General features: G+C 35.4%; 1 protein-coding gene across 4 annotated transcripts in view; it reads right to left on the bottom strand.

Annotated features, from left to right (window-relative positions):
• USP9X (ubiquitin specific peptidase 9 X-linked) overlaps positions 1 to 27288 on the bottom strand; it is a 139025-nt gene that overhangs the window by 23633 nt on the left and 88104 nt on the right. For all 4 annotated transcript variants that reach the window (XM_037001482.2, XM_037001484.2, XM_017652508.3 and 1 more), the window contains exons 17-30: positions 26947 to 27042; positions 26243 to 26454; positions 24936 to 25176; positions 24500 to 24649; positions 23128 to 23248; positions 13823 to 13953; positions 13349 to 13627; positions 11337 to 11462; positions 10265 to 10390; positions 8933 to 9099; positions 3665 to 3773; positions 3285 to 3431; positions 2548 to 2694; positions 1686 to 1908 (exon numbers count right to left, since the gene is read on the bottom strand). In XM_037001482.2, the coding sequence (XP_036857377.1) occupies positions 1686 to 1908; positions 2548 to 2694; positions 3285 to 3431; positions 3665 to 3773; positions 8933 to 9099; positions 10265 to 10390; positions 11337 to 11462; positions 13349 to 13627; positions 13823 to 13953; positions 23128 to 23248; positions 24500 to 24649; positions 24936 to 25176; positions 26243 to 26454; positions 26947 to 27042 (2275 nt within the window). The remainder of the gene's footprint in view (positions 1 to 1685; positions 1909 to 2547; positions 2695 to 3284; positions 3432 to 3664; positions 3774 to 8932; positions 9100 to 10264; positions 10391 to 11336; positions 11463 to 13348; positions 13628 to 13822; positions 13954 to 23127; positions 23249 to 24499; positions 24650 to 24935; positions 25177 to 26242; positions 26455 to 26946; positions 27043 to 27288) is intronic.

The following is a 27288-nucleotide window of genomic DNA, read 5'->3' as shown; positions in this document are numbered from 1 at the left end:
AGGTCTTTCCTCTTAAATCTAAAGGTGTTTAAGCCAGATATGCGATTAAATTCTTCTTGGGCAAGCGATGTGCTTATGTATACAAAGCAAAGAACAACACAGTGGTTGCTGGAAGCAAACTGAACAAAACCAGAGGAATGTGAGAAAGGTAACCTGTGCCCATGGAAACAGTGGCATGATTGTGCCAAATTCCAAAGCAACATTCCTGCTCAGGCCGTTGGACACAATCCATGTGATGCTGTAGCCCCTGAGGGCTTCAGCTTATTGAAAACCAAGTACATTAAAGTGTGAATTTCTTTATTTAAACAAACAAATCCACTTTAGGCTAAAAATAAATGCACAAACCCCACCTCACTGTACTCTATATATATCTGGTAGAATAAGTAGCTAAAGGTCTAATCTTGTAAGCAGTTTAATCAATCTCCTAAAATGTTATTTTAAAAATCCTTATATTCTGAGGTACAATAAATCAAGAAGTAATTTGATATGTTCTTAAAGATTTACTATAATTAATTATGTTCTTAAGGTTTCTACATAAACAGTGGTTTTCTCTTAAAATCTAACAGCCTTCGGTTAGCCAGAGATGGTAAGATTCCTCAAGGGAGGAACAATCTAAGACAGGCATAGTTGCAGGGGGGCCATCAGGTGAGAAACTGAGGATCAACAGAGGTGAGGCTTAAAACCTCACCCCCTGTTTTGAGAGAAATCTTCTGCATTCATGGATGTTTTGTTGCCCTTGTCTAGCTTGGATTAATACTTAGTCTATAGGCACAGACCTGATCATCTACATTTGCCCTCTTACAGCACTAAATTATGTTTTCTACCTTTATCTTGCATCTACCTACCACTTCAGCATTTCATTAAAAAAAAAAAAATAAGAGAGAAATGTGGGATTCACATATAAATCAAGTATAAAAATCAAATGAATAATAAAAAAAAAAAGCAAACAGCCTTCATTGTGTTTGATTTCTTATTTATACTTTTTTGGTTGTTTTATATTGCCCTCATCTCCCCCACCCCTTTAAGATAAACATGCATTTTTTAAATTGTGATAAAATACACATAAGAAAATTTACTTTTTAAACCATTTTTAAGTGCACAGTTCAGTGGCATTTTTTTTTATACCATAGAACTTAAATTGCCTTCATCCCTTTTGAGATTCAATTCTGTACCTGTAAGATCTGGCTGAAGTCTACAGTCTACTTCATGGGTTTCCCATGAGCATTAACTGAGGACAAACACAAAGTGCACTAAAATGTTTTCTTACTTTCTAATCTTTAAAATCAGGCTTCTTTGGAGCTCGTATGAAAATAACCTTAAAGACCCTCTAGGTGAGGGCCTAAAAGGTTTTCTAATGAATGCAATCTGAATTTTAAGTTTGAACTCTGAGTATTTATTTTGACTACTTATTACTCTGTAGCTTGGGTTTTATTCCACAGTTGATTGAGATGAAATTTATTTTGCTAAATACTTGCACCATTTACAGGAAGACATTTAACAAACATCTGAACATGTTTATTTTTCTACATTAAAGCTTTCTGCTTTTAACGGTCCTGAATTACATATCCATTTGCTAAAGATGTTAAACTAGTTGAAGATGTCCACTAAAACAAAACCAGGAAAATAGAATTTGAACACGTTAGAGAATTATCTGTCCTTATAACCTGGTATTTTAAAATACTTACTGGTTATTGCTGTGCCAATGTAATACATTTCAGTCAAAGAATCTACTATCTGTTTGAGATTCCTCACACAGCCAACAGCTAATGCTACAAGTAACTCAAAACCAGCATTAATGGTAGCTGGCGAACTACAGACTGGAATAGCCTGTTCAGCTGGCAGTTCTCCATTTCTCATATACTGCAGGTAAACATTGGATGCAGGGAAGATGAAATCATCAATTAATTCCTACAAGAATTCAAAAAAGGATTATATATTAGCAATGATGTATATTATTTACTTAAATAATGTTGAAATACAGAAATATGTGATATATATATGAAGTGATGTGTATGTAATTTCCTTTTTTAAAGGAGAGAAACAATGTCATTACTTGTCAGAATTCAAGATCTTATTACATCTCAGAAAACTTACTTGCATTTCCTAATAACAAGATCCCCTTCAAAAACACTATTTACCACCATTAACAAGCATACAGTAGTATCAAGAGCGAGATTAACTGTAGCACTTAACAAAAAAGATGGTTGTTTCAAATCACTACATATGTAAAGAAATTCATTTAAGAAATATGATAAACAAGACGCAGTCTTACAAAATAGATGTCTCATTTTAAAGTCTGAAAAAGTGAAAAATTCATTTTCAAAATAAAAAAATTAAGTAGTGCTTATTTACCTAATAAAATATGTAGTAGTGAAATGTACTAACAAAATTTGGAAACTCTATTTTAAAAATTACTGTGACCTCTATAAAGACTCCTAAAAATAAAGTCAAGATAATATCCCAAAGGAGTAACACTACTATCAGACAGATTTGCTAAATAAATATTTAGAAGGGTATGATCTAGCTTAGAACCAAGAAGGAACTTACTTTAATAAGATTAGCACCTCCTTTTTCACAACCAATATGATACTTTTTCTCAGGGGTTTGGAAGGCCAGTAACTCTTTTGTTACACCAAGGTGGCCCTCCAAGATAGTCTCTTCAACACCTGTTTCACCCGTTCTTTTAACATCATCCTGCCAAAAAAATAAAATAAAATGCCAACTTATGTAAGGGAACTAGAGGATGGAAGGAGCCAGAATAAGACAATGACGGACAGACATGAGGTAACTCCCCTAAACCTTTTCACTCTAAGCAAGTTTAAGTTCTCTTCAGAACTTTCTAGAAGTAGGCTTTATGAATCACTAGGAGAAATGCTAACCTGAAGGCTAAAAGCTATAAATCTCTTCAGAAATAAATTCTCATATAATTCTAAGTACAAAGTATCACATGGTAAGATCAAGAGTTAAGTAACAGTCTATAACGCATTTTTGATGAAAGTAATTTAATACTTTTTAAAAACATGAAAATTTGCAAAAAAAGGCCCAACATTCTAACATGGAAGCCTAAGATCAATACAGTAAGTCTCAAATAAAGCAAAGCATTTTATGAAACTAGTTGTGTATTCATTCTGTGAACTATGAGTTACTAATATCCACAAACACAAGAGCTGGTCATTTTTATTACTTTTTGGTATTTTTCATTTTAACCAAAATGCTCAAAACTATAAACTATTAATAAAACATTCTTTTTATTTTTATGATACACAGTATTAAATGCAACTTACCCTAATTCTTTTGAGCCAATCAATTTCATTATTAAGAAGAACTTCAGCATTGGGTATATTAATATTACTATTATAAGCATAATTAAGAAGGTGCCTTAAAAGAGTAAAGTAGTCGCCTGAATGTTTAGCTCTCTCTCTGGCTGTGCTCTGAAACAATCAAGTAGAATAAAATGAATTTACATGTTTGTGATCAGAATTCACTTTTTAAAAAACCCAGCGTTAACTAGAATAGATGACTAAAATAGTATGGGAAATTATTGATATTTTACTTATTAACTATAGACTGCTCAAATTTTAATACAAGCAAAAACCATGTATTCCCGAATGTTCCTGGTTTAAAGGATGAATTACATTGATATGCAAATTAAAAAATGTCTCACCCCCAAAACGGTAAAGAGCAGAGTAATGAAGAAAAGTAGAGGCCTGTGTCCCATGCAACATCTGGTGCACATTAAAAAGAACTGCTCCTGTGCCACCTGGCGAACAGTTCTGAAATAAAAAATGTTTCACATTTAATGTATTAATTTCATGAAGAAGAAAAAAAGATTCCAACATTGTTCTCTTGGTGTGGGTGTGGGTAATATAAGGGGTAGGTAAAATAAAAGTAGAAATACAAGGTAACGTCCCCTCAAGGCAGCAACATATAATAGAAGAACTTATTAGGCTGTGTCAAGAACTATAACCTCAAATTGTAACTGAAGAGTTTAACACCCCATTTTTGTTGTAACAGGATGAAAATGCTCTTCTAGTTAAAAGAGGTTCTACAATGAGCCTTATTTGTATTTTTGGCCTTTTACAGAATTTTTCTTGTTGTCCATTGGAGCAAACAACTGTGTAGGAATTCTGTTGCAATTATAGTAAGGATATTGCTTTAGATGTCCCTTATATTCTACTTGTGATTCCCAAAGCATGGTCCCTAGATCGGCTACAGACCATGTTCTCTATGTGAACTTTTAAAAAATGCAAATTCTTAGGTACCACCTGCTGAATCAGAAATACTGAAGGTGGAACTCAGCAACTTGTGCTTCAATAAATTCTCTGTTGATCCTAAAATGTGCTGAAGTTAAGAACCATTGTCTTGTAAAACATTCTAGGATGACCCACAGGAAAAACTTACCGTTGGTTACAATATTGGGAATTTTACTTGATCATTATCAATCTTAATTAAAAAAACCACTACATATATGACATAGATCTCACTAGAATGCTCCAAGAGGGCAGGGCCATGTATTTAGTACTGTGACTCCAGAAACCTCGAACTGTGTCTGGCATATAACAGGTGCTAAGTAAGAACCAGTTAACAAATGTGTAAATACTGCTTATGAGATGGTGGTCTGTCTCCATTAGAAAGTAAACTCTTTCAGGGAAGGCTTTGCTTTTGCTTTGTTAATGCCCGGCACTGGAACATTTGACATATAGAAATCACACAAAAATTATCTAAGCATTTATGTATCACGTTTCCATCTTTGTGCTGATAGCTTACAACCAAACTTACACTTCAATGTAAAGGACTTGATAAGCATCCACTCTGTGTACTAAACCTCTCTTGGATGTTTTTGAGGTTCCTGAAACCTGTACATGATGCTATAAGCCAGAGGGACTTTAGAAGCTTCGTGGATTGAGTTTGGTGGAACCCAAGTAAATTGAAGAAAGAAAGACCTAGTTTTCCAGGGAGAAGGTGCGTAACTTTTTTCTCTTTTTTTATTAAGGTATCATTTGATTGACATACAATCTTATGAAGGTTTCATATGACAAACATTGTGGTTACAACATTCACCCTTATTATCAAGTCCCCTCCCCCACTGCAGTCACTGTCCATCAGCATTGTAAGATGCTATAGAGTCACTATTTGTCTTCTCTGTGCTATACTGTCTTCCCTGTGACCCCCCTACATTATGTGTAAGATGCATAACTTCTACCAGATTTTCTTCGTTATGTGTCATTTGTGCTGCCCTAGTTTTATATTTTAAAAAGTGAGGTATGCAGCCATAATAGAGTGAGAGGTCTATAAATAGTTGGCGCCTGTCAGATCCTGAGAGCTCCCTCACACACGCAGGATTCTGTAATGATTCAAAAGAAATGCTATCTATCAACAAATCCTGTGGCCTCTACGTTCATAACATATTTAACATCTGATAATTTCTTACCAATACTGCCACACTTCCAACCACTGTCATCTTTTATTTGATTAATGAAATAGTCTAACTGCTGTTCCTGCCACTCTTTAACTTATTCTCAACAAAGCAAACAGAAAAACTTAAAAGTATTAACTCAGAGCACACCATTCCTCTGCCAAAAACCCTCCAATGGATTCCCATCTTACTCAGGGTAAAAATCAGTGTCCTTACAATGACCTATAAAATGCTTACAGGCTGTTTATTACCTCTCTGACCTCACCTCCACACTCTGCTCCAGTCACATTTCCCTGCTAGTTTTTAACATGTCAGGCATGGTCCAGCTTTGGGACATTTGTATCTACTCCTTCTGCTTAAAACACACTTCCCCCATTATCTACACACATCACTAACTTACCCTTTCAGAGCCTTGTTTAAAGGTCACCTTCTTAGGGTAGTCTTCTGTAACTAGCCTATATACGATGAAGTCCACTGACAGCCTACTCCTTACCCCCTTTTCCTGCTTTATTTCTCTTCACAGCATTTATTACTATCTACTATACTATTACTTTCCCTTATGTCTTCCCTTCCCACTCCCTATCCTTTTCAGTTAGTACACAGGCTCCAAGAGGGCGGATACCTTTTCTGTTTTGTTTACTGCTATATCCTTAGTAGCCAGCATAGTGCCTGGTCCATGATAGGCACTTGATAAATTATTTACCAACAAGACTGCTTCCCATATTATAATCTGACACTAAGACCCTGGCATCAAAGACCTTCTGTAAACTGACTCCTACCAACCTTCTTTACAGTATTATTCTTTATTCCTCTTCTCATATCAAACCAGACTACTCAGCTCTGTCCTGAAAGCACTATGTCAGGAGAGGCAAACTCAATGCCTACATGTATCAGAGAGGTAACATAAAGGAGTTTAATGGGGTATAAGGCAACAGGTGCTGGAGGGGGGCTGGAAAAAATATCCTCAAAGGAATTCAAATCCAACCGAGAGTGACTTCAATAAAATAAGGTTAGCATGGTGATATGGAAGGAGATTTCATCTAAAAGGAACAGAGGAGGTTTGGGAGATTTCTGAATCTAGGAATAAGGAAAATTTACCAGAAAATGTGGCATTTAAGTTGAAAGTTACGAGTAAAAGCAAGAGATAAATTGTAGCATGCTTATAAACAATTATTTAAATGTTTAGATTTAGTTCAAAGGCAGTGGGAGACATGGGAAGATTTTAAGAAGGAAAACAACATGATCACAAAGATTACCCTGCCTGCAGTATGGTCAACAGATTAGAGTTAACACCTTAGTGCAGCACTAGGGGTAGAAGATTAACGATATTGTGGTTGTCCAGGCAATGGGCGCTGGTTGCTTAAACGAGGATAGAAGCAGTATGAAGAGAAGATCAGTGTCCAAAAATACAGGAAGTAAAAACAACATAATGGGGAGTGAGGGGGAGAGCACTGCCAATGCCCACCTTCCATTTTTACACACACACACACATATATATATATATATCATTCAAACGAGCTCAAATGCTACATTCTGCACAGAACCTTTACTTCTGCTCCTTCCAGGTAGAAAGTAACTTACTCCTCTTCCAATTCCCAAAGTTCTTGCCTTTTATGATACTAATTTCTGTCTCAAAGTTCCTTGCATACAAGCTTATTTGACTTTGGACTTCCACCGCCAAGCACATAGTATGGACACACATAATTTGCTGGTGGATTATAATTCTACAGAGTCAAATTGTGGCAGAATTTAATTAGAACTTGAGATGTATACCTTGTCATTTCACTTCTATCTTAATCCCATCATCAGCAAGTGAGAAAATATATGTGGGATATGCTTTGTAAATAGCTATACTGTATAGCTACTATTAGTAATGTGATTGATTATTGGTTAGTGACATGTTGAATAGTTATGATGAATAATCATATATTCAAGTATAAACTTTACCGAAGGCCTTGAGGCCAAATGTGTTTGGGAATTCAGATTTTAGAAAGGTACTGCCAACAAATTATGTTCAGCTCAGGTTTGCTGTCAAGTTCTCACAGACTAGATAGAAATCAGGGATTTTGAACTTGCAGTAGATACTCTGGTATTTATAAAATGATTGAGAACTGCAGGGCAGGTTAAGAGTTAAGTATCAGAGAAGAAAATCAGATATGTAAAACCAAAAAGGTTTTAAATAGAGAAGACCCTTTTGTTGCTGAAAAGAACAGAGGATGAAATGAAGTGCTGGACACAGCACTTCACCCGTGTGCAAGGTTCAGGAAAGAGGAATGAAATGGCTATAATTTCCTATAGGGGGAATTTTCATAAGGAGTAGAGGCAAAAAACATGTTAAGCCAAGTTCCTTAATACTTAGTAGGAAAGGAAATAGAACAAGTTCCTAATTTAAGATTTAAAAATCAAAACAGAATAAGAATTTGTTACCTCTGGGTCTGACTTCATTAGGTCTACTGCCTATCATCTTTCCTCTCCTCTTTCCCCTGAATAATATTATCCAAAGGAACTAGACTTACTCAGCCTATTTATACCTTTCTTAATATAACAAAGTTGTCCAACAATGACAGTCTTCTCAAGGAGATAGCAGGCTCAACCTTATTTGGGGGGATCCAGTCAAAGGAGTTTCTGAACAGACTGGACTTGATGTTTTCAAGGAAATTACGGAGGAACTTCTAAAATAGTAGACATTCCCACTAAATTACTTTACAACGTCCTTTGAAGTGAGTTGAATCTATTCCATTACATCATGTACATTAAAAAAAAGCTTTATTTACTACTACGCTTCATTTCAGCACACTGCTTGTTTTGACTTTATACTGACTTTTCATCAGTGATATCCACCACTGTGGAATGGCATATGACAGAATAAACAAAGTGAACATTTCTGGCCTTTTCAAAAAATGTACCTAAGACAGATAAATTACATATTAACAGTGACACTAATTAAAGCTTGAGTTTAAAAGTGAACTTACGAAGGCCAGGATTAGACTGATGTAAGAGGATGGAAACCAACATTTGCTACAAATCTGACTGATTTGCACAAAAAGAAGTCCAAAGCAAAATTAATGTCACTAATTAAATGCTCTTGAATTGAAAATGGAGGCTTTAGAGTTTGTCATTATTCTTAGTGTGAAATGCAGAAGTTCTCACCATAGTCATACCTATGAGTATCATATTGAATGAATAACTTCACTAAAAAAGGAAAACCCTCGGTATTTAGGTATCCAAGAGGAGCCTAATATTCTATTTAAGTCCTGTCAACCGAATTCTTAAGGTCAAACTAAGTTCTGGACTTAAGTGAAAAATTAATTTTACTTTGAGAATTAATGTTGGCATTTTGCAGAGACTAAAACCAAATAAATTTAGGTGGAAAAATATGGTCAAAAAATTTTTTCTGAACATTAATATGCTTTCGATACAATACTTGATTTCTGGGACAAATTTTGTCAGCATAAATTAATTCATTTCTGCTTGCAAAAATAAGATCAGGTTTCTTACAATTAAAAAGACACTTACTTGCTGTGACAGTGCAATAATAGGTCAATAATGAATGTCTGCCAAGCCTTTTCTTTACTAAGAGCATCTAAAGCTGTCGGAATCAAGGCAAAACATAACGTCATCACTTCCAATGCTTCACAGCAAACTTGTTCGTCTTCCAAGTCCAGCTCATTGCCTGCATTGGTCTGTAAAATTATAGCCAGGGGAAAATTATCTAGAGATGCATTTAAGAAAAATCCCACACAACCTCAAGTCAGTGCTTAAAATTTACCTACTCAAACAATTTGGCCTCAGCCCCTTTACCTGCAACTCATGAGGCCTTTTAATTATGGTGTAGAAAGTGAAGGCTAATTCCAGTATTCTGTTGCACCCCAAAAAGGGCTAAAGGAGCACACAGAGCGTACCACCTTCTTCTTTGTCCTGTAGGCTCCTAGAGACCTTCTGAACCAGCCACCCTCCTTTCTCAAGAGGCATGCTGGCAGTACAGTCAGCTACTTCTGAGTAGTTCCACTATGCAGCTTACCTACAGAGCCATTTTATTTGAGAGTAATTGCCTGGGACAATTGTTTAGGGAGGTTTTGAAGGTTTTACAACCTAAACTATGCCTGGGTAGGTAGCCAATAAATTCTTATCTGGCTTTATAAAAAAGTGGTAATTATAGTACATACCTGAAAAAGAATAGGCATTCAGGTATCAGCTGAATGAATACCCAAGCTCTGTACAAGACAGAAAGCTACAGGACACCAATGTACATCCTGGGCAAATCAGGGTTATGGTGGCCATAAAAAGGGAAGCTCTACTGAGCTGGAGAAGTTCCTGTAACTTAATTTCCTCTTCTAAACATGCAGCAGGGCCAGCAGGGGCAGGTAATACGACAGGGAATCAGAGTAAAACACAGCCCTTCTTTCATAGATAACTGGCTTAATCTAAGGGAAGGTGAGGAATAATACCTAATTTGCTGACACTTTACTTTTGACTGCTTTAAGAGAATTACAAATACTTAAAAGCCATACTGTAACTGACAGTTACCTAAACGAAAATTTACACAGGACAGAGAAAGATGATTAAAGAATAAAAAGACAGGGAGAAAGCAAATTCAGCATGAGACAATTACATCTAACCCCAGTGAGAAATAGAAAAAGACAGTTTCATACTTTACAATAGCAGCCTCAAGGCAGGATTCTGAAGTACTTTATTTTCACAATATTTTCACTGTAACTATAGCTACCAATTTGCAATCATTAAGATGCAAATGACTAGACTTTAAAAGATAGCAGATATATAATCCAGTCACATGAATGACTAAATAACATTTATTTATAGGGAATGTATTTCTGGGATAACTCTTACCTTCTCATAAATTTTAGTGATTTCTTCATTCGGGCTAAATACTAGCTGTAATGCTCCACATCCTGATGCCCAGATAATTTTTTGTATAGCTCTAATTACACAAATATCAGGCATGTATCTTGAAGCCTGTAAGATAATGAGTAATTAAAACTGCTGATAGACTATTAATCACTAGGAAAGCAAAAATGTTTCTCCTTGTAAAGGAAATAGGAATGGCCATGACACAGTACCACTGTCTTTAGGTTCCCAAAGTTACCTTTGTCCCATTTTTTTTGTTTAACAGCAATATTTCTCTCTCCAGGTTATTATCTGGCCCTATACTACAATTTCCAGAAGAATCTTAAAGACTACAAAGGTGATCCAACCATTCCACTTCCAATATTTTTTACTGATAGAAATAAGAACCTATGTCCATACACTTGTACAGAATGTTCACAGCAGCTTTATTCACTGCCAAGGAAAAATCCATACAATCTTCACTGAGCATATGGATAAACATAACGTGGAATACTAATAATGTTATACTATACACAGCAATAACAAGTAATGGACTAATGGGCCACACAAGACAGATAACTCTCAATGTCATCATTCTGAATCAAAGAAGCCAGATGAAAAGGACTCACTGTATGACTGCACTTGCATAAAATTCTAGAAAATGAAAACTACTATATAGTAACAGAAGATCAGTGGTTACCTGAGGTTGAGAGTGGAGGCATAAGTGGACTACTAAGAGGCATATGGAAAGAGTAATGGAAATATTGTGTGTCTTCATTGTGGGGGTGATCTCAACACATATACATTGATCAAAATCCACTTAATTATATACTTTGAAAGGATATTGGTTATTGTATATAAAGACGATTAAAACCAGAAAGTAGTAATATTAGTACTGGATAAAATTCACGTTAAGGGAACTTTACCTAGACTGAGACAGTGATTAAAGTGAATGGGCCTAGGAAAATTAAGCCACAAATTACAATAAAGGTTATTTCTAAAATTAAGCAGAGAATCAAAAGCAGAAAGAACCAAACCTTCCAGGATTTCAAAGCTTTAAAATTTTAATATTTACCTCATCAGATATTTGCTGAGCAAGACGAATTGACACATTTCTAAGCATGCATTCAGATGATGGATTAGGAATGCTCTGAAGGGCACTTTGTAGCACCACTGCTTGATCATGAGTAACTTGGTTGATCTGAGCAAGAAAAAAAAAAGATAACCATTTTACTTGGAGTAATTTGTAAATAACTCAACCATTTGCTCCTCATCCACCACCACTCCCTCAGGATAACCTCCTTTCACACACACACACACACACAGTAGAATCTATGGTGACTTACACAAGTATTGCATATTGCCAACAACGTGGACTGGACTTCCTTTTTTACTTGTGCACTGGAGTGCCATGCAGCCCACTATAAATTCCCAGTCTAGATCAATCTAACTTGTGTCACTCCATCTGGGCTCAGCGTAAGTTGCAGGGATAAGCTATAAAATGAACTGACTGGTTCCCACCCTATCTAGAGACTCAGTAAAGTGCTCTGTGTGTTTCACATGCATGTGCCTGGGCAGACCCTGCTCCCATTTCCCTGGACCATCAACTTCTTCTTTACAAAGGAGAAAATTTAAGGAATATCAGTAAGAGAATGAAAGGACCAACATACAAAAGGTACCACTGTTTCACTTAATAGTATAAACCAAGTTTTTAAATACATAAGGAAAAACAAATTACCTTTAAGTAGTTATTAGCAAGACAATTCTGACTGCCTTTCAGGTAGTAACTTGAAAGTCATAATATTCTAAATATTCCCACAACAGTATTTAAGACATGTCTGTTTCACTAATTTTGCCTTTACCTACCTATTGACTGTGCTCTCCTTAAAATGAGAGACTATTATGTACTTTTGTATACACAGTGGCACATTTTCTGAATAAATATTGGAGAAAAGTGAATGAGGGAAGCATATAATTGGGTTCTGTATACTTCATTAAGCACCTGTATCAGGGACCATGCTAAGGATCTGTTTTTATCTTAACAATAGCCACTTTTTTATCCTAACAGGGGACCCTCAACACAAAACAATATGAAGACTTAGGTCATTTTTTATCCTTTTTAACAGACAATTTCTAACATATTATGAAACTGGAGAGAACAGTACCATGATCTCCCATGTACCCATTTACCCACCTTCAATTATGAACAAAGGACCAAAATTGTTTTAACTAACTATTCTCCACCACTTCCCATCCCTTCCCCACTGCAGGATTATTTTGAAATAAATCCTGGCTGTACATAATTTTATCTTTAAATATTTCAGCAATTATCTAAAAAAAAGGGGCGGGGAAGGAAGGGGGGTCTCTGCTTCCTTTTAAACATAAGTATCATTATCATACATAAAATAATTTTAAGTGCTATTATCACTTTTATCTCAACATTCCAATTTCTCTAAGACCTAAGCCATTTCTGAAAAAGAAAATCTATATTCCTGAAGCTTTTAGCTTCTGTAAGTAACCTAGTAAACCATCACTTCTGATGCATACAATAGAATCAAATTTTAGTCAGAATTAAAGGCATAGTTTGAGCTCTCATAAACAGTCATCAAATTCTGTCAATTCTGTCATGTCTTGAGAAGTTTCAGTAAAATGGATCAAGGACTCCACCAAGGTAAAGACAGAGTCAGAACAGGCTTAAAATAGGAGATTAAGCCTGTCAAGGAGGGAAGAGAGGTTGACAACAGGCTAAATCAACTGTATCTTTTTTATTGCTACCTCTGTGTTTATGTTACATGGAGTTTTTTCTTATTAGCTTTAAAATAACTGAAAGCCAAACAGGACTTAGGGGGCAGGGAGGAACTGTCTTTCAAATCAGAGTATATAGTCAATGAAAAGCATTTGTGCTTTTAATACAAATACCATCTTTTAGAAGAAAATCTCTAAAATAAAATGAGGTATACCACTAGGAAGGAACTTGAAACATTTTGAAATCAATCCTCAACTCAATGCTTGAGAGTTGCGGGGAAGCTTAACTTTAAAAATTACCATCTTATTCTTACAAAAAGATTTTTATAACTTTTGTATTACCGGTGTCATGGGATTCACTCCTTCCACACCTGGCTGACAAGCTTCTGCCACAGCACGGACGTGGCCATAGCCAATGGCAGTTAGCAATAGTTTGGCTATTTTCAGAGCATTGAGGTAGGCACCTCTTCGAGTTTCCATATCCGCATTTGGTAGGAAGTTATTTCTGGTTAGCATACTCAGTACAAGGGGTAGGCCACCACTTTTTAAGAAGTGAAACTGAAAATCAGAGGAATCATCAGCCAGGGGTGTACCAGCAGGCATTAACAAGGCATAGACTACCTGGAAAAAAAGGGAGAAGGACTATATTAATAATAGGTTTAAAGTAGTTAACTTTGATTTTCCCTATCATAGCTTCTAAGAAATTTTCAACCATTTCAAGAATATCTCATTATAACTGTATCCATGCTCTTCACATTACCATATAAAAAGTCAAATGTAAAGAACACAGAATAAATTCAAAAGGAGAAAACCAACCTCTGTTAGGTATAGCACTTGTGAGGCTGAAGGACCAAAGAAAAGTGAGTCAAGAGATGGACTAAGGCTGCTTTCTCCAAGTTTGGCGTGGTCTAAACAAATAGCTCTTAATTTTTCTATTGTTGTGCTATCTGCAAGAAAAAAAGGACACTGTCTAAAACAAAACAATTCATTTGTTCATTATTTCAGTTCAGTTACAGGCTCAAACTCTGCAAGACATAACCTGATCTAGAATTATTAGATAATAATAATAAATCAAAATCAACTAGGACTCTTTAATCAGTCAACCCAAACACAAATGAAGCAATCTCCTACTCAGAGAAATCAAACCAACACAGCCTTCTCAGCCACTGCAGACCAAAAATACTACAATATACTTCAAAAGGAAGTAGTTCTTATATTAACTCGTTCATGTATTATCTAGTTCATTTTGCTCAGGTTTAGTGGCACCTTCAATAAAAATGGGGAAAAAAAGGAATACAGGTATCCCACGCGTTCTGCAAGATTGTGCTATGCCACTTCGCGCTTTTATGAAAGACATACATTAATCAGTACCTGTTTTTCACTAAAAGAAATATGAATTTTCACTTTTATGAAAAAAGGCCAAAATCAAAAAGAGCTTTCAGTGTTTGTTTTGCAGAGAGCCATTCTAGAGGCAGCACGCACCCCGAGCAGCAAGAGTGTCCCCACCAAGCTTCTTCACCAGGAACTACATTTAGCACCTCAGCATCAAGCCACCATACCTTTTTTAACTGTGTATATGAACATCTGTTTATCTCCATTCATTTTGTGTATCTGTTAGCAAGATGTGTCCTAAGATATCAGAAAAGCCTAAGAGAGGTTACTTTTTGGGTACGGGAATGCTCAAAAATATTCTGCTTCTTCAATTCACGCTATTTCAGCTTCACAGGAACCTCTACTTTCTGATAGTGGGAGAAACCTGTAGTGCCTAATGTTCACCTCAAAGCAAGCATAGCTTTGGTTTTTTTTGGCAGGGGAGGAGAAAGAGAGAATCCCATGATACAGTTAAGCATTACCTACCAAATTATTTCCTAGGTAAATGCCCTATGATTAAGGTACCACTTGGTAGGAAAGATTACTTCCCCCACCCCCTCAAGTAAAAGCTGTTTTTTGAAGAATAAAGATAAATGAGATTTCCTTTTACTTTTGCAGGCCTGGAAATAATAGCTTATCAAAAAATATTCAATTTGTTAAAATTATTGGTTTTCCCTATTCTGAAGGCAGTGACATATAATGTAACTTAATGTTTTTAAAATTGTGCGTGTCTTATCATTAAATATTGACCCCTATCATTTTTAATTGGTGAATAAAATGACATTATGTCTGAAACACTGTGTTGTATATTTGAAACCAATGAAAGACTGTACATCAATGATACTTAAAAAAAATGACATCATGTCATTTTTATCAGAATATTAATTTAACCTCTATTATTGGGCATTCAGGTTTTTTTTTTTATGCTAAAGATCCTAGTGGCCAAATCTTTACAATTATTTCATCAGGAAAAAAATCATGCAAGCAGAAAGAACTGCAAGGTCCAAGACTTCTGACATGTATCACCAAATTACTCTCTAAAAACATACCAATTCATATGCTGTATCTAAGACTGTCTTGCTTGGTTTAAAAATATTCTGAGTGAAGGACGGAGAATAGGAAAAGAGAAATGAGTTCTAAGAAAAGGAAACAATGAACTCTAAGCAAATCATTTCATGTTGGATTACAGTTTATTCATCTGAGGATCTGAAGCAAATGATTACTACTGGTCATTCTAGCTTTGGCATTCTTAAACGTAAACGATTTTGAGACCCCAATTATACTCACGATCATTTTACAAAATACAGAAAATAGAGAAACGTTTAAACCACCCATAATCCTCCAATCCAGATATAATGAAGGTTTTAATTTATTCCATTCTAGTCTTCCTTAAAAAAAAAAAAACCTGAACATAATCAGTTATATGATTATAGCAACATATTATTAGAAAGTACAGAAAATGAGGAATAATACACAGGTTAATGGTACAAAACTTACTCTCTGAGCCCCAGTTTCCCCATCTTTAAAATACAAATTAAAATAGTAATTCCCTCATAGGTTTAAATGAGTGAATAAGTGTGAGGTGCTCATAATAGACTGGCATATTTTAAGATACTAGAGCAAACTCCCTGGAGAAAGGAAGCTCTGAAGAGGCAAAACAACTCATCCTGACTGGTAAAGCAGCATACATTTCAATGACTTAGTATCAAGAGTCTGTTTTCCTGCTGCATGTAGGGGAAGGTCACAGGAATTCCTGAGTAGAGTCTAGGTTTCAAGAGATTAAATTACCTAGAGAAGACTGTGGAATTTTAACAGCAAATTATAATGGAGGAACTTGACTTCAGGCAAAGATTCAGAATGAACTGAGAGATAAAGTCAATAACTAGGGAAAAAAAAGCTGCTAATTCCATCTTCGTATTTCCTTCAACCCCACCTGCCCTTTAAGATACATGCTTGTGTGCACAGACACTAAATGAAGACCCAAATGTTACACAGCTAGTAACAGTTCTACTTCCTTTTTTTAGAGCCTCCTACTTCCTTTCTTAAAGAACTGTCTGTGTGCCCAAGTGATACAGCAGATTAACATTTGTTGAATACTGATTAAATACCAGTAACTAGGATAGGGGTTTACATCACCCCATTTAATCCCTGCAATTCTATGAAATAGTTATTATTAGCCCCATTTTACAAATGAGGAAGCTCTGAGGAACTAAGAAAACTTATGTCTAAGGCCACAGAGTTGCAAATCTGAAGCGATTTGTCTCCTACAATACAATCATTACTAGCTTCTTCAAAGCTGGTTATTTCAAATTTAGGCACCATACTTTGATTATATAAAAATTGGAAAAAGCACCCTAAATTTCCTGCTTGAGCTTCCTGAAAGAGCTCACTCTTGCCATCTAGTGGCATTATGCTCATATCACAAGAGATACTGAGGTTGGTTTATTTTAAAATATGTTGTGAAGGTTGGATCTGCATCCATAAAGCAACAACAAACAACTGTTACTCGGATACTAGTAAATAAAACAATACAAATTCTAAAAAATATAACAGATAAGGATTGAATTAAATTGTTAAGTGAAGCCTTAGCTAAGACTCTAACATCTGAAGTGATTCTGTCCCATGCGACTTAGAAAGTGAGAGAGGAAAGGTCAACATGGTGTTTACTTTAGAATAGGGAGATAATGGAAACATAAGACAGTTAAAAATTATCTGGGCCAATTACTGAACTGTATCAGCAATGAATCCACAAACCTCACTAAAACAAGAATAAATCAATATAAAATACATGAACTCAAAGGGACATACAAACAGGAGACAAAAGAACACTAGAGAAATGGCAGAGAATTATTCAAGGTATAGAGGGGATTAAAGATCGGTGGCTTAACTGAAGCAAGAAGAGCTTGTGGGATTAAGGTCTGGGGCTGGGTGGGGGGAAGAGGGATACCTACGAGTTAGCACCCCACAGGATTCTAGAAAAGCTAAGGGTATGAAAATGCAGGTACTTGGGAAGGTATGCATGAATTAAAGAGCTAAAAACAGAGGTGAAGTGTGCTTAAGAAGTTTCTACCCTCTCCCAATAGATCAATGAAATTGGGAAGCAGATCTTTTCACTAATGCCAAGAAAGTTACAAATATGGAATTGAAAAAGATTAAGAAGCTAGATTAGTACCTGTATGAAACTGTGTATGTTGTTTTTCAAACACAGACAGAGATAATGATATATGGGGAGGTGGAGGGGTGTCTGCATGTTTATGACTTCCTCAGTGCAATGAAAAGGACTAGAAACAAGGACTTGGTAGCAATGAGCACAATTTACCCTTAGACTTTGTTTTCTAAATATCTTCTCCCTCATTAGAAGGAGAAATGGATGATTCCAGGGCTAGGACTGAAAAAGTACTGGGTAAGCTTTAAACACTATGTGCCAGAAAGTAATAAAGAACTCAAAAACAAAGAGACTATATAAAAAAGGCATTGAATCTATCCACTGACCATATCTGTAACAACTGAGCATTAAAATAAGTTATTATAATGACTATAACCCATGGATAAAATAAGAATCTGTAAGTAAATAGTGATAATAGATAATAAACAGGGGAATAACACAAAGCTCTACTTTGTAGAATCCCAATTAATAAATGTAGAAAGAATGATCAAAAGTTAATCACCATTTTGCAACCACCATAGGAAAAACCGAATAAGGGAACAATTACAATAAATGGCCAAACTAATACGAAAAAGTTTGATGAGTGAATAGTTACAACTTCTCAAAACTCTCTCCAGAAAAGGAAAAACAACTTTATAGAGAAACCTGGCAGTTAAGTGATAATGTTATCAATAAAGGACAAACTGACATGTGCCTTCTGGTGTGATACTTTGAGAAAGATAGAATATCACATTTAGTATTCTGTCAAAAACATACAACTTTATATAATCATCAGGAAATGGAAAAAACCCAAAGAGACGCATTGAACACAATTGATCTATGCTCTTCAATACCAGTAAGGTCATAAAAAAGACTGAGGAACTGTTCCAGATTAAAAAGATGTACCAACAAGGAAATCATGCAACATATGAACCTGAATTGGATCCTCAGTAAGAAAACACTGTTGTAAGGTATATTATTGGAAAAACTGGTAAACTATGAATAAGGTCTGTAAATTAATGTATCAATGCTAAATTTTCTAATATTCATTAATACTGTGGTAATATTAAGAGAATGTTCCTCACATTAGAAAGCAATAAGGTATTTAGGGATTAAAAAGATAGTGTATCCACCACTTGTTCTCCAAAGGTTAGAAAAAAAAAAATGCCATCATAGAAAGATGTAACAAGTACAGAAAAATGTTAACTGTTAAACCTGGGGAAGGGTAACTGAGATCATACTATTATTTGTATGTCCGAAATTATTCAATAGAAAAAGCTAGGGTTTTTTCTTGGCAGGGGGGGTGGGGGGGTGGGGTGGGGTGGGGTGGGGTGTGTGTGTGGGGGGTGGTGGTGTGGTGGGGGTGGTGGTGTGGTGTGTGTGTGTGTGTGTGTGTGTGTGTGTGTGTGTGTGTGTGTGTGTGTGTGTGTGTGTGTGCAGGGAGGAACTCCATGAAAATCAGAGACATGAAAGACACTGGATAAACAAAAAAATCAGTAATAGCCTCCAAGAGGTAAGCATAGTCTGTTATGTTATAACACATGCTTCTATAACCACAATTAGCTAACATTCAATTGGCAAATAGAATTTTGTCATTATAATGTGGAAGTTGAGCTTGTTCATATCTGATTTCTACCAGGCAACGGGAGCCATTGTAACAGAGAAGAATTTTAACTTTCAACAACCAAAACCAAAACCAACCAACCAAAAACCCCTTGGCCTGGCAGCTGCACAGGAAGTTCTTTTCAACTCTTAGGAAAATTAAAAGTGACCACCGGCACCCAGGGCTCATCCTGGGAGGTGCACTCCCAGACATTCATGACACTTGGTAGGTTTTACTTGTCCTGTGCCCACCTTAACAGCAGCCTGTCTGCCTCCAAGCTTCACTTGTATCTGTATTATCTCAGCACTGTCAAGTCAGCGTTTTCTCTCTGTTGGTTTCATGTCTTTTTAGTATCTCCTGAGGCAGCCTTTGGACATACTGAATTAACTGTGTGGGCTGTCCAAGTTAATCTCCAAACAGAGCATTATTTTTATTAGTGGTCTATTTGAACTCTATGGGAAAAGGCTGCCTATTCTATGGCAATAGAGCCCAGACAGGGAGAGGAGGACATGGTTGTGAGATAGGGAGAAATCCCATGTAAGGACTGAGAGGCCAGTAATAGGACAACAAGGAAGAAGAAAGGAATACATCAGCATGATGGTTCAACTCAAACAAAGTGAAGAGGGTGCCCATGGAGTGGAGTGAAGTGAAGACTGAGCATAAATGAAAATAACTGTATAAACTTAATATATTGAGAGCTAGAGTCCTTCCACACAGAGAAAGGGGTGGTGGTAGAGATGACTGATTACATTAAGGATTGATTAAATAGGAAAATAAGTTAAAGGATAATGGGAGCCAGATTCTTCACTGCAGAGAGAAGGGAGTTACAAATATGGAAAGGGAGAAAACTAGATTGAACAATGAGATATCCAACTGCAACTGGAGGAAGTGGCATGACCCAATGGCTTTTTAATACATCCACCTGTGTGTGTATGTATATGTATACAAATGTATGGACATAGAAGAATAGATGTAAGTGTGGATATATACACACATATTCCTTATTTCTGCCCAAAGAGAGTATTCAAGGGCAATAACATACCAATAGCAATGAGTACAATTAATGTCTAGGTCTTCCCTTCTAAATACCACTCTCCAGTGAAAGGAACCAGGGCTCCTTGGAGAAGTAGTCAATTCTTCAACTGGGGGAGAGAGAAGACATGTTAGCCTGAACATCTTGAGCCAAAAGGCACTCAGGTGCTCAAAGAACGATGGGAACATATGAAATAACAGAAACCAGATTGAAGAGGTTCCCACTGACTACAAATTAGAGATAATGTTGAGTGCCTAAATAAATCACAGTACAGTTATTAATGAATGAAAAAATCAAAACCTTGATGAGGAACAGAATAAACAGTTTCAAAGTACCTCCCTACAAAATACTTAATCACGAAGGTACAAAGAGTTTTAAAGAAGTGGAAAAGCACTTCAAACATTCAAGTGGTCAGCAGTGAACATCATCAATGGGAAAAACTGAAACTGCACACAACCTGAATAGAAGCATTAAGAACAGAGCACCACTTCTGCAGCATTCCCTCCGAAGATGCACAACCTAAAACTAATGATGATGAAACAGTGAAATCTAAATGGAAGAATATTCTTCAAAGTAACACGCCTATAATCTTCATAAGTGTCAAGGTCATGAAAGTGGATGAGATAGAACAAGAAACTATTCCAGAAATAAACCGAAGAGATATGTCAACTAAAGGCAATGCAAATCCTGAAACTCATCCTTTTGCTCTAATGGAGATTATTGGAGAAACTTGAATGGGGACTGCTGATTAGATAGTAGTAATGAATCAATGCTAAGTTCCCAATATACACCACTGTATTTTGGTTTTGGTTATACAAATATCCTTATTTGTTGGGAATACACAATGAAATATTTAAGGGTGATGAGGACATCACACCTGCAAATTACTCTTAAATGGTTTCTAAAAAAGGTCTTAAATTATACTTTCAGCTTTTTTCTAAGGTTGTAAATGTTTCCAAAAATGCTTTATTTTTAAAGTTGTGTTGATTGATCTGTCCCAACCCTTTTTTTCCACAAGCCCTGTTATTCTTAGTGCATAATCTTGCAGAACATTAGGTTTTAGAGGAAAACCTGTATTACAGCAGAAATACTGAAATGTGTTCATGAAAAACAAAATTTTTTTGGAAAAGGATCACTTAGAGGAAGGTCTTGAAATTTAACACTAGAATATTGGGGCAAAAAGTCAACAGCAGGTGGAAAACAAACAGACCCAAATACAAAGAAATTGGTGGCTGCTATAAAGGGATGGAGGGACAGGCAAAGAAGGTGAAGAGGATAAAAAGGTACAAATTTCTGATTATAAAGCAAGTCATGGAAATGAAAAATACAGCATAGGGATTATAGTCAATAACACTGTAATAACTTTGCACGGTGACAAATGGTAACTACTAACTTATGGTGAGCGTTTTGTAATGTATATAATATTTGAATTGCTATGTTGTACAACTGAAATCAATATATATCAACAGTTAAAAAAATTATACCTTAATAAAGCTAGGGGGATAAACCTTTTGTTCCCCTTTAAAATAAATTGAGAGAAAGGAGAAAGAATAGGTGAGAAAATCAGATTTAGTAGACTACAACCAGACATTTCAAGGAGAGAAAAAGCAAAATACTGAGAAGAAAATTAGCAAACAAATAATACCAATTTCTTACAAATTAGGAATCTTCAGGCCCACTGAGTACCCACCACCAAAACAGACTTACCCTAAGGTACCTCCCTCATCATGAAATTTCAAAACTATGATAAAACCAAAACTTCCAGAAACAAAGATCATATGCAAAGGAACAGAAATCAGGTGGGCTTTGTCTTTGCAAAAGCAAACATTACCAGCTGGACAGAGAAAAATTTCAACCTACAGTTCTACACCAAACTACTAATCAAATGTGAGGGTTTGGCTTCACTCAAATAAGCAATATCTCAAAAACAAAAAACTACCTCCCATGTACTCTCTGAGAGAGCTGTAGGAAGGTGTGCTTCAGCAAAATGAGAAAAAACTTCAAGAAAGGCCCAAGTCTTAGGAGTTAGAGAATAGGGATCTGCCACAGAAAAGGTGAAGAAAGAAGCCCCAAATGGTAGCTGTGCAACAAAGAACCGTATGAGAGGAAGAAGAAAAGTTCTAGGACAATAGTGAAGCCGACAGATTATATAATGCACATAATAACAGAAAACTATTTAGAAAAGTTTTTAGAAGATACATGGGAAGAATAAGACAGATGCCTCAAAAGTCAAGAAAATTAAAAGGGAAAATTATTAAATCCAGGTCAGTAATCTGGCAAACTGTTTTATACATTCTTGAAAATGTAAATGCAGAATACGAATTTAAGCAAAAATTGGGATGATGTGAGAATAAAAGTTTTCATCTATGCAGCAGAAAACCTGTAGCTATCTAAAACTGACAAAAAAATAATTGTATGAGGATATTACTTACAAATATAATGGTGTATATATGTATATGTGTATGAAAAAGCAGCCACAAATTAAAGTGGTTGTTTTCTAAGGAATAAAAAAGGAACAATGCTATACACAACACATGAGCCGTAATACAGTACAGAGGTTAACAAATTTTTTTCTGTAAAGGGCCAGATAGTTAAGTATCTAAGGTTTTGTGGACCATATAGTATCTGTGACAACTGTTGAACTCCGCTATTTTAAAACAAAAGCAGCTACAGATAGTATGTAAATGAATGAGCAAGGTTGTACACCAATAAAACTTTATGTAAATTTTATTTAATTTTTATTGTCATAAAATATTATTCTTTTGGTTTTTTTCCCCCAGCCATTTAAAAATGTAAAAACCATCCTTGGCTGCTGGGCTACAGAGAAACAGGCAGTGGGCTGGATTGGGCCTGTGTGCTACTGTTTACCAACACCAGTTGTGATCTATAGCACAAAGCTCATGTTCCATCTAGAAACAGAATTTGCCAGCATGTCCTGATCAACTTTATTATTAAAATAATATTCTTACCTGGTGGCATAAGTTTCATAAGTACTCTTGCTCCATCTCTAAGAGGGGGCATATTTAGGCTGCTACCTAAGTCTGCAACTTGCCAAAGGAAAGAGATGTATCTGGGATGTAGTGACATTATCTATAATACAAAATACACAAAATATTTACCTGCAAATTACACATTTGCAAAAGAACCCCCCAAATTAACTTGTAATTTCCACACTTTACCTATGTCATTTCTACTCTCTGAAATGGTCATCTTTGTAGCTTTATAAATCTTTTATATGATGAAGACTGAATATATTATCTAAGCCATCTGTACTAATTTCTAAGTGACAACGCCTTTACTATTTCATTAAATTATTTCTCTCAAACAGACAAGTTAGACTGTGTACATACAAAAGGCTGTCCATATCCACTATTTGTTAAATTACTAATCCAACTTTTAGAGGGAGTGGATCCTTTTGAAAATGGAGTGTCTGGTATTACTGTAGTTACTAAAATTCCTGTAGGAGGAGTGGAAGGAGAGGGTAAGGAAGGGAGGAGTCGCTTTCTTTAGATACAGGATATGTTACTGACAAAGATTTCATGTACTTTGCTATAGAAACAGCTGTGAAGGAAGGATTCATTTTTGTGGTACAAATATAAAATACAGTGGTATTAAATGATCTCCCTCATTTGTGGAGTGTAACAATGAAGCAAAACTGAAGGAACAGAACAGCATCAGACTCACAAACTCCAAGAAGGGACTAGCGGTTACCAAGCGGAGGGGTGGGAGAGTACGGGTGGGGAGGGAGGGAGAAGGGCATTGAGGGGTTATTATGATTAGTGCACATGGTGTGGGGGTGTCATGGGGAGGACAATGTAGCACAGAGAAGACAAGTGTGACTATGGCATCTTACTGCACCGATGGACAGTGACTGCCAATAGGGTGTGTGTGGGGGGGTGACTCGATAATATGGGTGAATGTAGTAACCAGATTGTTTTTCATGTGAGTGATATACACCTTCATAAGAGTGTATATCAATGATATCTTAATAAAAAAATTGTAAAAAAAATATTTTCCTAAATTTATATATTCAATAGCTATAATTAAGCTGTGTAACAGATTAATTTCATGTGAACAAAACAATACCTTATCTATAGGGAAATATTTTAAATTAAATACAAGTTTTATTTACATTCAGCCAAATCACAATCACCTTTCAGAGGGATCCATTCTGAAGTTGATAGTGTAACTGTAGAGTTAATTGTTATCAACAGTATGGTTATTTGACATTTTGCCACATTAAATGGTAATCTCCTCAAGAAGAAAGAACTATTCTAAATACTCTACTCTCAAAGAAACTAGCATAATGCCTTACATACAGTAGCTCAAAATTTTACTCACCACACCGGGCAAACAGCTCTCCACTTCTGGATTGGGGCCATCACTGTAATGATTACCATGGTTTCCAGGAGACCCAGTTGAGGAATCAGAAGAGCTATCAGGGCTTGAAGGCATATTGGAACTTATTTGTGTAAGTTTGGCTGTAATTAGCTGAAAATGATATACTATGTTAGTATCAAAGACAAAGAAAAATACACAAAACAGAGTGACTTCCCAACAAACAAAAAACTAGTTGCTATCCTTTTAGAAACACAATTTCTAAGTATTGTCTATCATAGATACTATGATGCTGGTCTTATTTTGTTATAATCAGAACACTTAATACAGTACCTCACACATAACAGATGCGAATTTAACATTTATTGAATGAAATGCTGATTACTGAAATGACAGCCTCAGGTTTGATTTTCTTGAGAAATTTGGTAAAAACACATACCGATTTATCTTTTAAGTTTAGTTGTCCAATCAACTTTCTATCATCTGCAGGATCTATCAGCTCACTGCCCACAAAAAGCTCAATTTTTGTATGTGCCACATTGGCTTTAATACGATTGAGAATATATCGTCGTACTGAACCAATGGTATCATTTGTATGAGACCACACATCCAAGTCATCAACCTGTCTGCCCTGGTTTGGAAATCGAACTATAAAAGAGAGATGTTTACCACGGAAAGCTCTGGGGAAATAAAAGGAAAACATATTCAGCAGACTTTCATATCTCCTCACACACACAAAATAAAGCTAGGAATTTAATATTGAGTATTTTCTTATTAAACAAGAGAAAGTGAGTTAAAAATACTTATTGTTAGGATCATGAAAATAAAAATTTATTGCTCCTTTTAACTGCAAAAATTGTACGTAATCTTCAGAACACAATCACATTCCATTTGTTGTTACTCTTGGACCTATGCTTGTAGAAAATAAGGTATCTAGTTATAAGTAATTATAACAGATATGAGTAACAATTCACCTGGTTTTAAGATATAAAAGCCAAACGCACTGTTTTTAAATGTGGAAGATAAACTAGTTTGAGTATCAACAAAAATAGTTAAGATGTACATTCCTTCTGAAAAATTCTTAAAATCAAAATTCACAACCCAAAATATTTATACTGCCATATTACCTTCTTGTAGGTAAGATACAAAAACAAAAATCATATTCAAGGAGCAACTTTATATAGTTTCATTGTTAACAAAGAGAACTCTAAAATACTGGTGGCACTCACTCCATAAACATCTCCAAATTATAACAACTATTTGAATTACTAAATGGTAAGAACCTTAAGAGAAATATTAAACCATTTGAAAATATTTCTCACTTTACTGGCTATCTGTCAAAGCAGCTTTTAAGCCTTCTTCCCAATTACTCTCCAAGAGGACTACGCTATTAATTGTAACAGTGTATATATGGCATTAGAACACTTCAACTGCAAAATATCTCTGCAACACTTAATGGGCACTAAGTCAATGGCAAAAAAGAAAGAATAAAGAGAAAAAAACTTGGCTTAATGAGTGAGAATGCCGTATCAAAAAATAAAACAAAATAAAAAATAGATCCTGGGGAAAAAAATGGTGTACTACTAAAAAGAGTCTATAAAACATAAACACAGTTTTCTGTAGGCATGACACCAACATTTTCAGAAACAAAAAATTTCCTAACTCTTTTACCTGACATCATCACTTTCTAAAAATCAGACGGATAGGAAAATAACAATTAAGAAGTAGCACCAGTTATTGACAAACCTTGACATAGGGAGAATTGTTCTTTCCTCATGATAATCGCTATCACATTCATTTATATACTCCCTTAACACAGTTAATACTCGAACCATCCGAACAGCTTCCTGTCTGGCACAATTAATACTGTCTTTGTCACCATCCAAAACACACAATGTGTCATAGGAGGCTTTCAAACGGTCAAAACAAGACTGAATGAAATCTTCATGGATCACCACCTACAAACAATGGACCAAATAAAGACTGTCCAAATTGCTTTGAAATGTAAAAATTAAATAAATATAAAACATCAATCTAATTAAACATGGCAAAAACTAAAAGTAGTTCTCAATTAACCATGATTATATTTAACCAGAGTCTATACTAATAAAGAAACACTATGTTTCATAAAAGTATGCTAACAAGTACAAACTAAATACTCAAAACACGAACTTCAGGATTAGGTGTTAGAATCAAAAGAAATTCAGTCAAAATCTCTTATGACAATTATATTTAAAATAATCACTTCAAGATTTATCAATACAAGATTAATTTAGATAGCATTTTGTATTAGAGAAATATGGACTAAATATTTTAGGTGTATCTTTATTATGAGTTGAAATGAAACAATTTCTAGTTAATTTGAATTAAAGAAAAAAATTTTTTTAAGAAAAATATTTATTCAGTCTGAATTGTAATTTGTGGAACTTTTAAAGCATGTCAATCCTCACCTGATTGACTTGTAGCCTCGGACCAAGGTTTGTGTATATCTCTTTAAGGAGATCTATAGCTCTACTGGCAATATCATCATTACTCTGAATCACAACCTAGGTTCAAAAAGATTCAAGTATTTTTCAAGAAATATTTCAGTTGGACATTTCAATTAAAAACATACTGTTATTTTTAATACAGTATTCAGTAACTGAGAAGTACAGTGACTCTGAATCAAGTATATCAAGTAATATTGAGAAAACAGACCAAAAGAAAGAATAATAAATATAAAACTCAAGTGATTGAATAAGGCAATTACTTTGACCCAAATTATTTAACCCTGCAATTTAACACCTTGGTAA

The sequence above is a fragment of the Manis javanica genome, chromosome X (assembly GCF_040802235.1).
Source record: "Manis javanica isolate MJ-LG chromosome X, MJ_LKY, whole genome shotgun sequence".
NCBI classification, from domain to species: domain Eukaryota; kingdom Metazoa; phylum Chordata; class Mammalia; order Pholidota; family Manidae; genus Manis; species Manis javanica.
The sequence above is the reverse complement of the archived record's forward strand: the minus strand, read 5'-3'. Positions and strand labels throughout refer to the sequence as shown.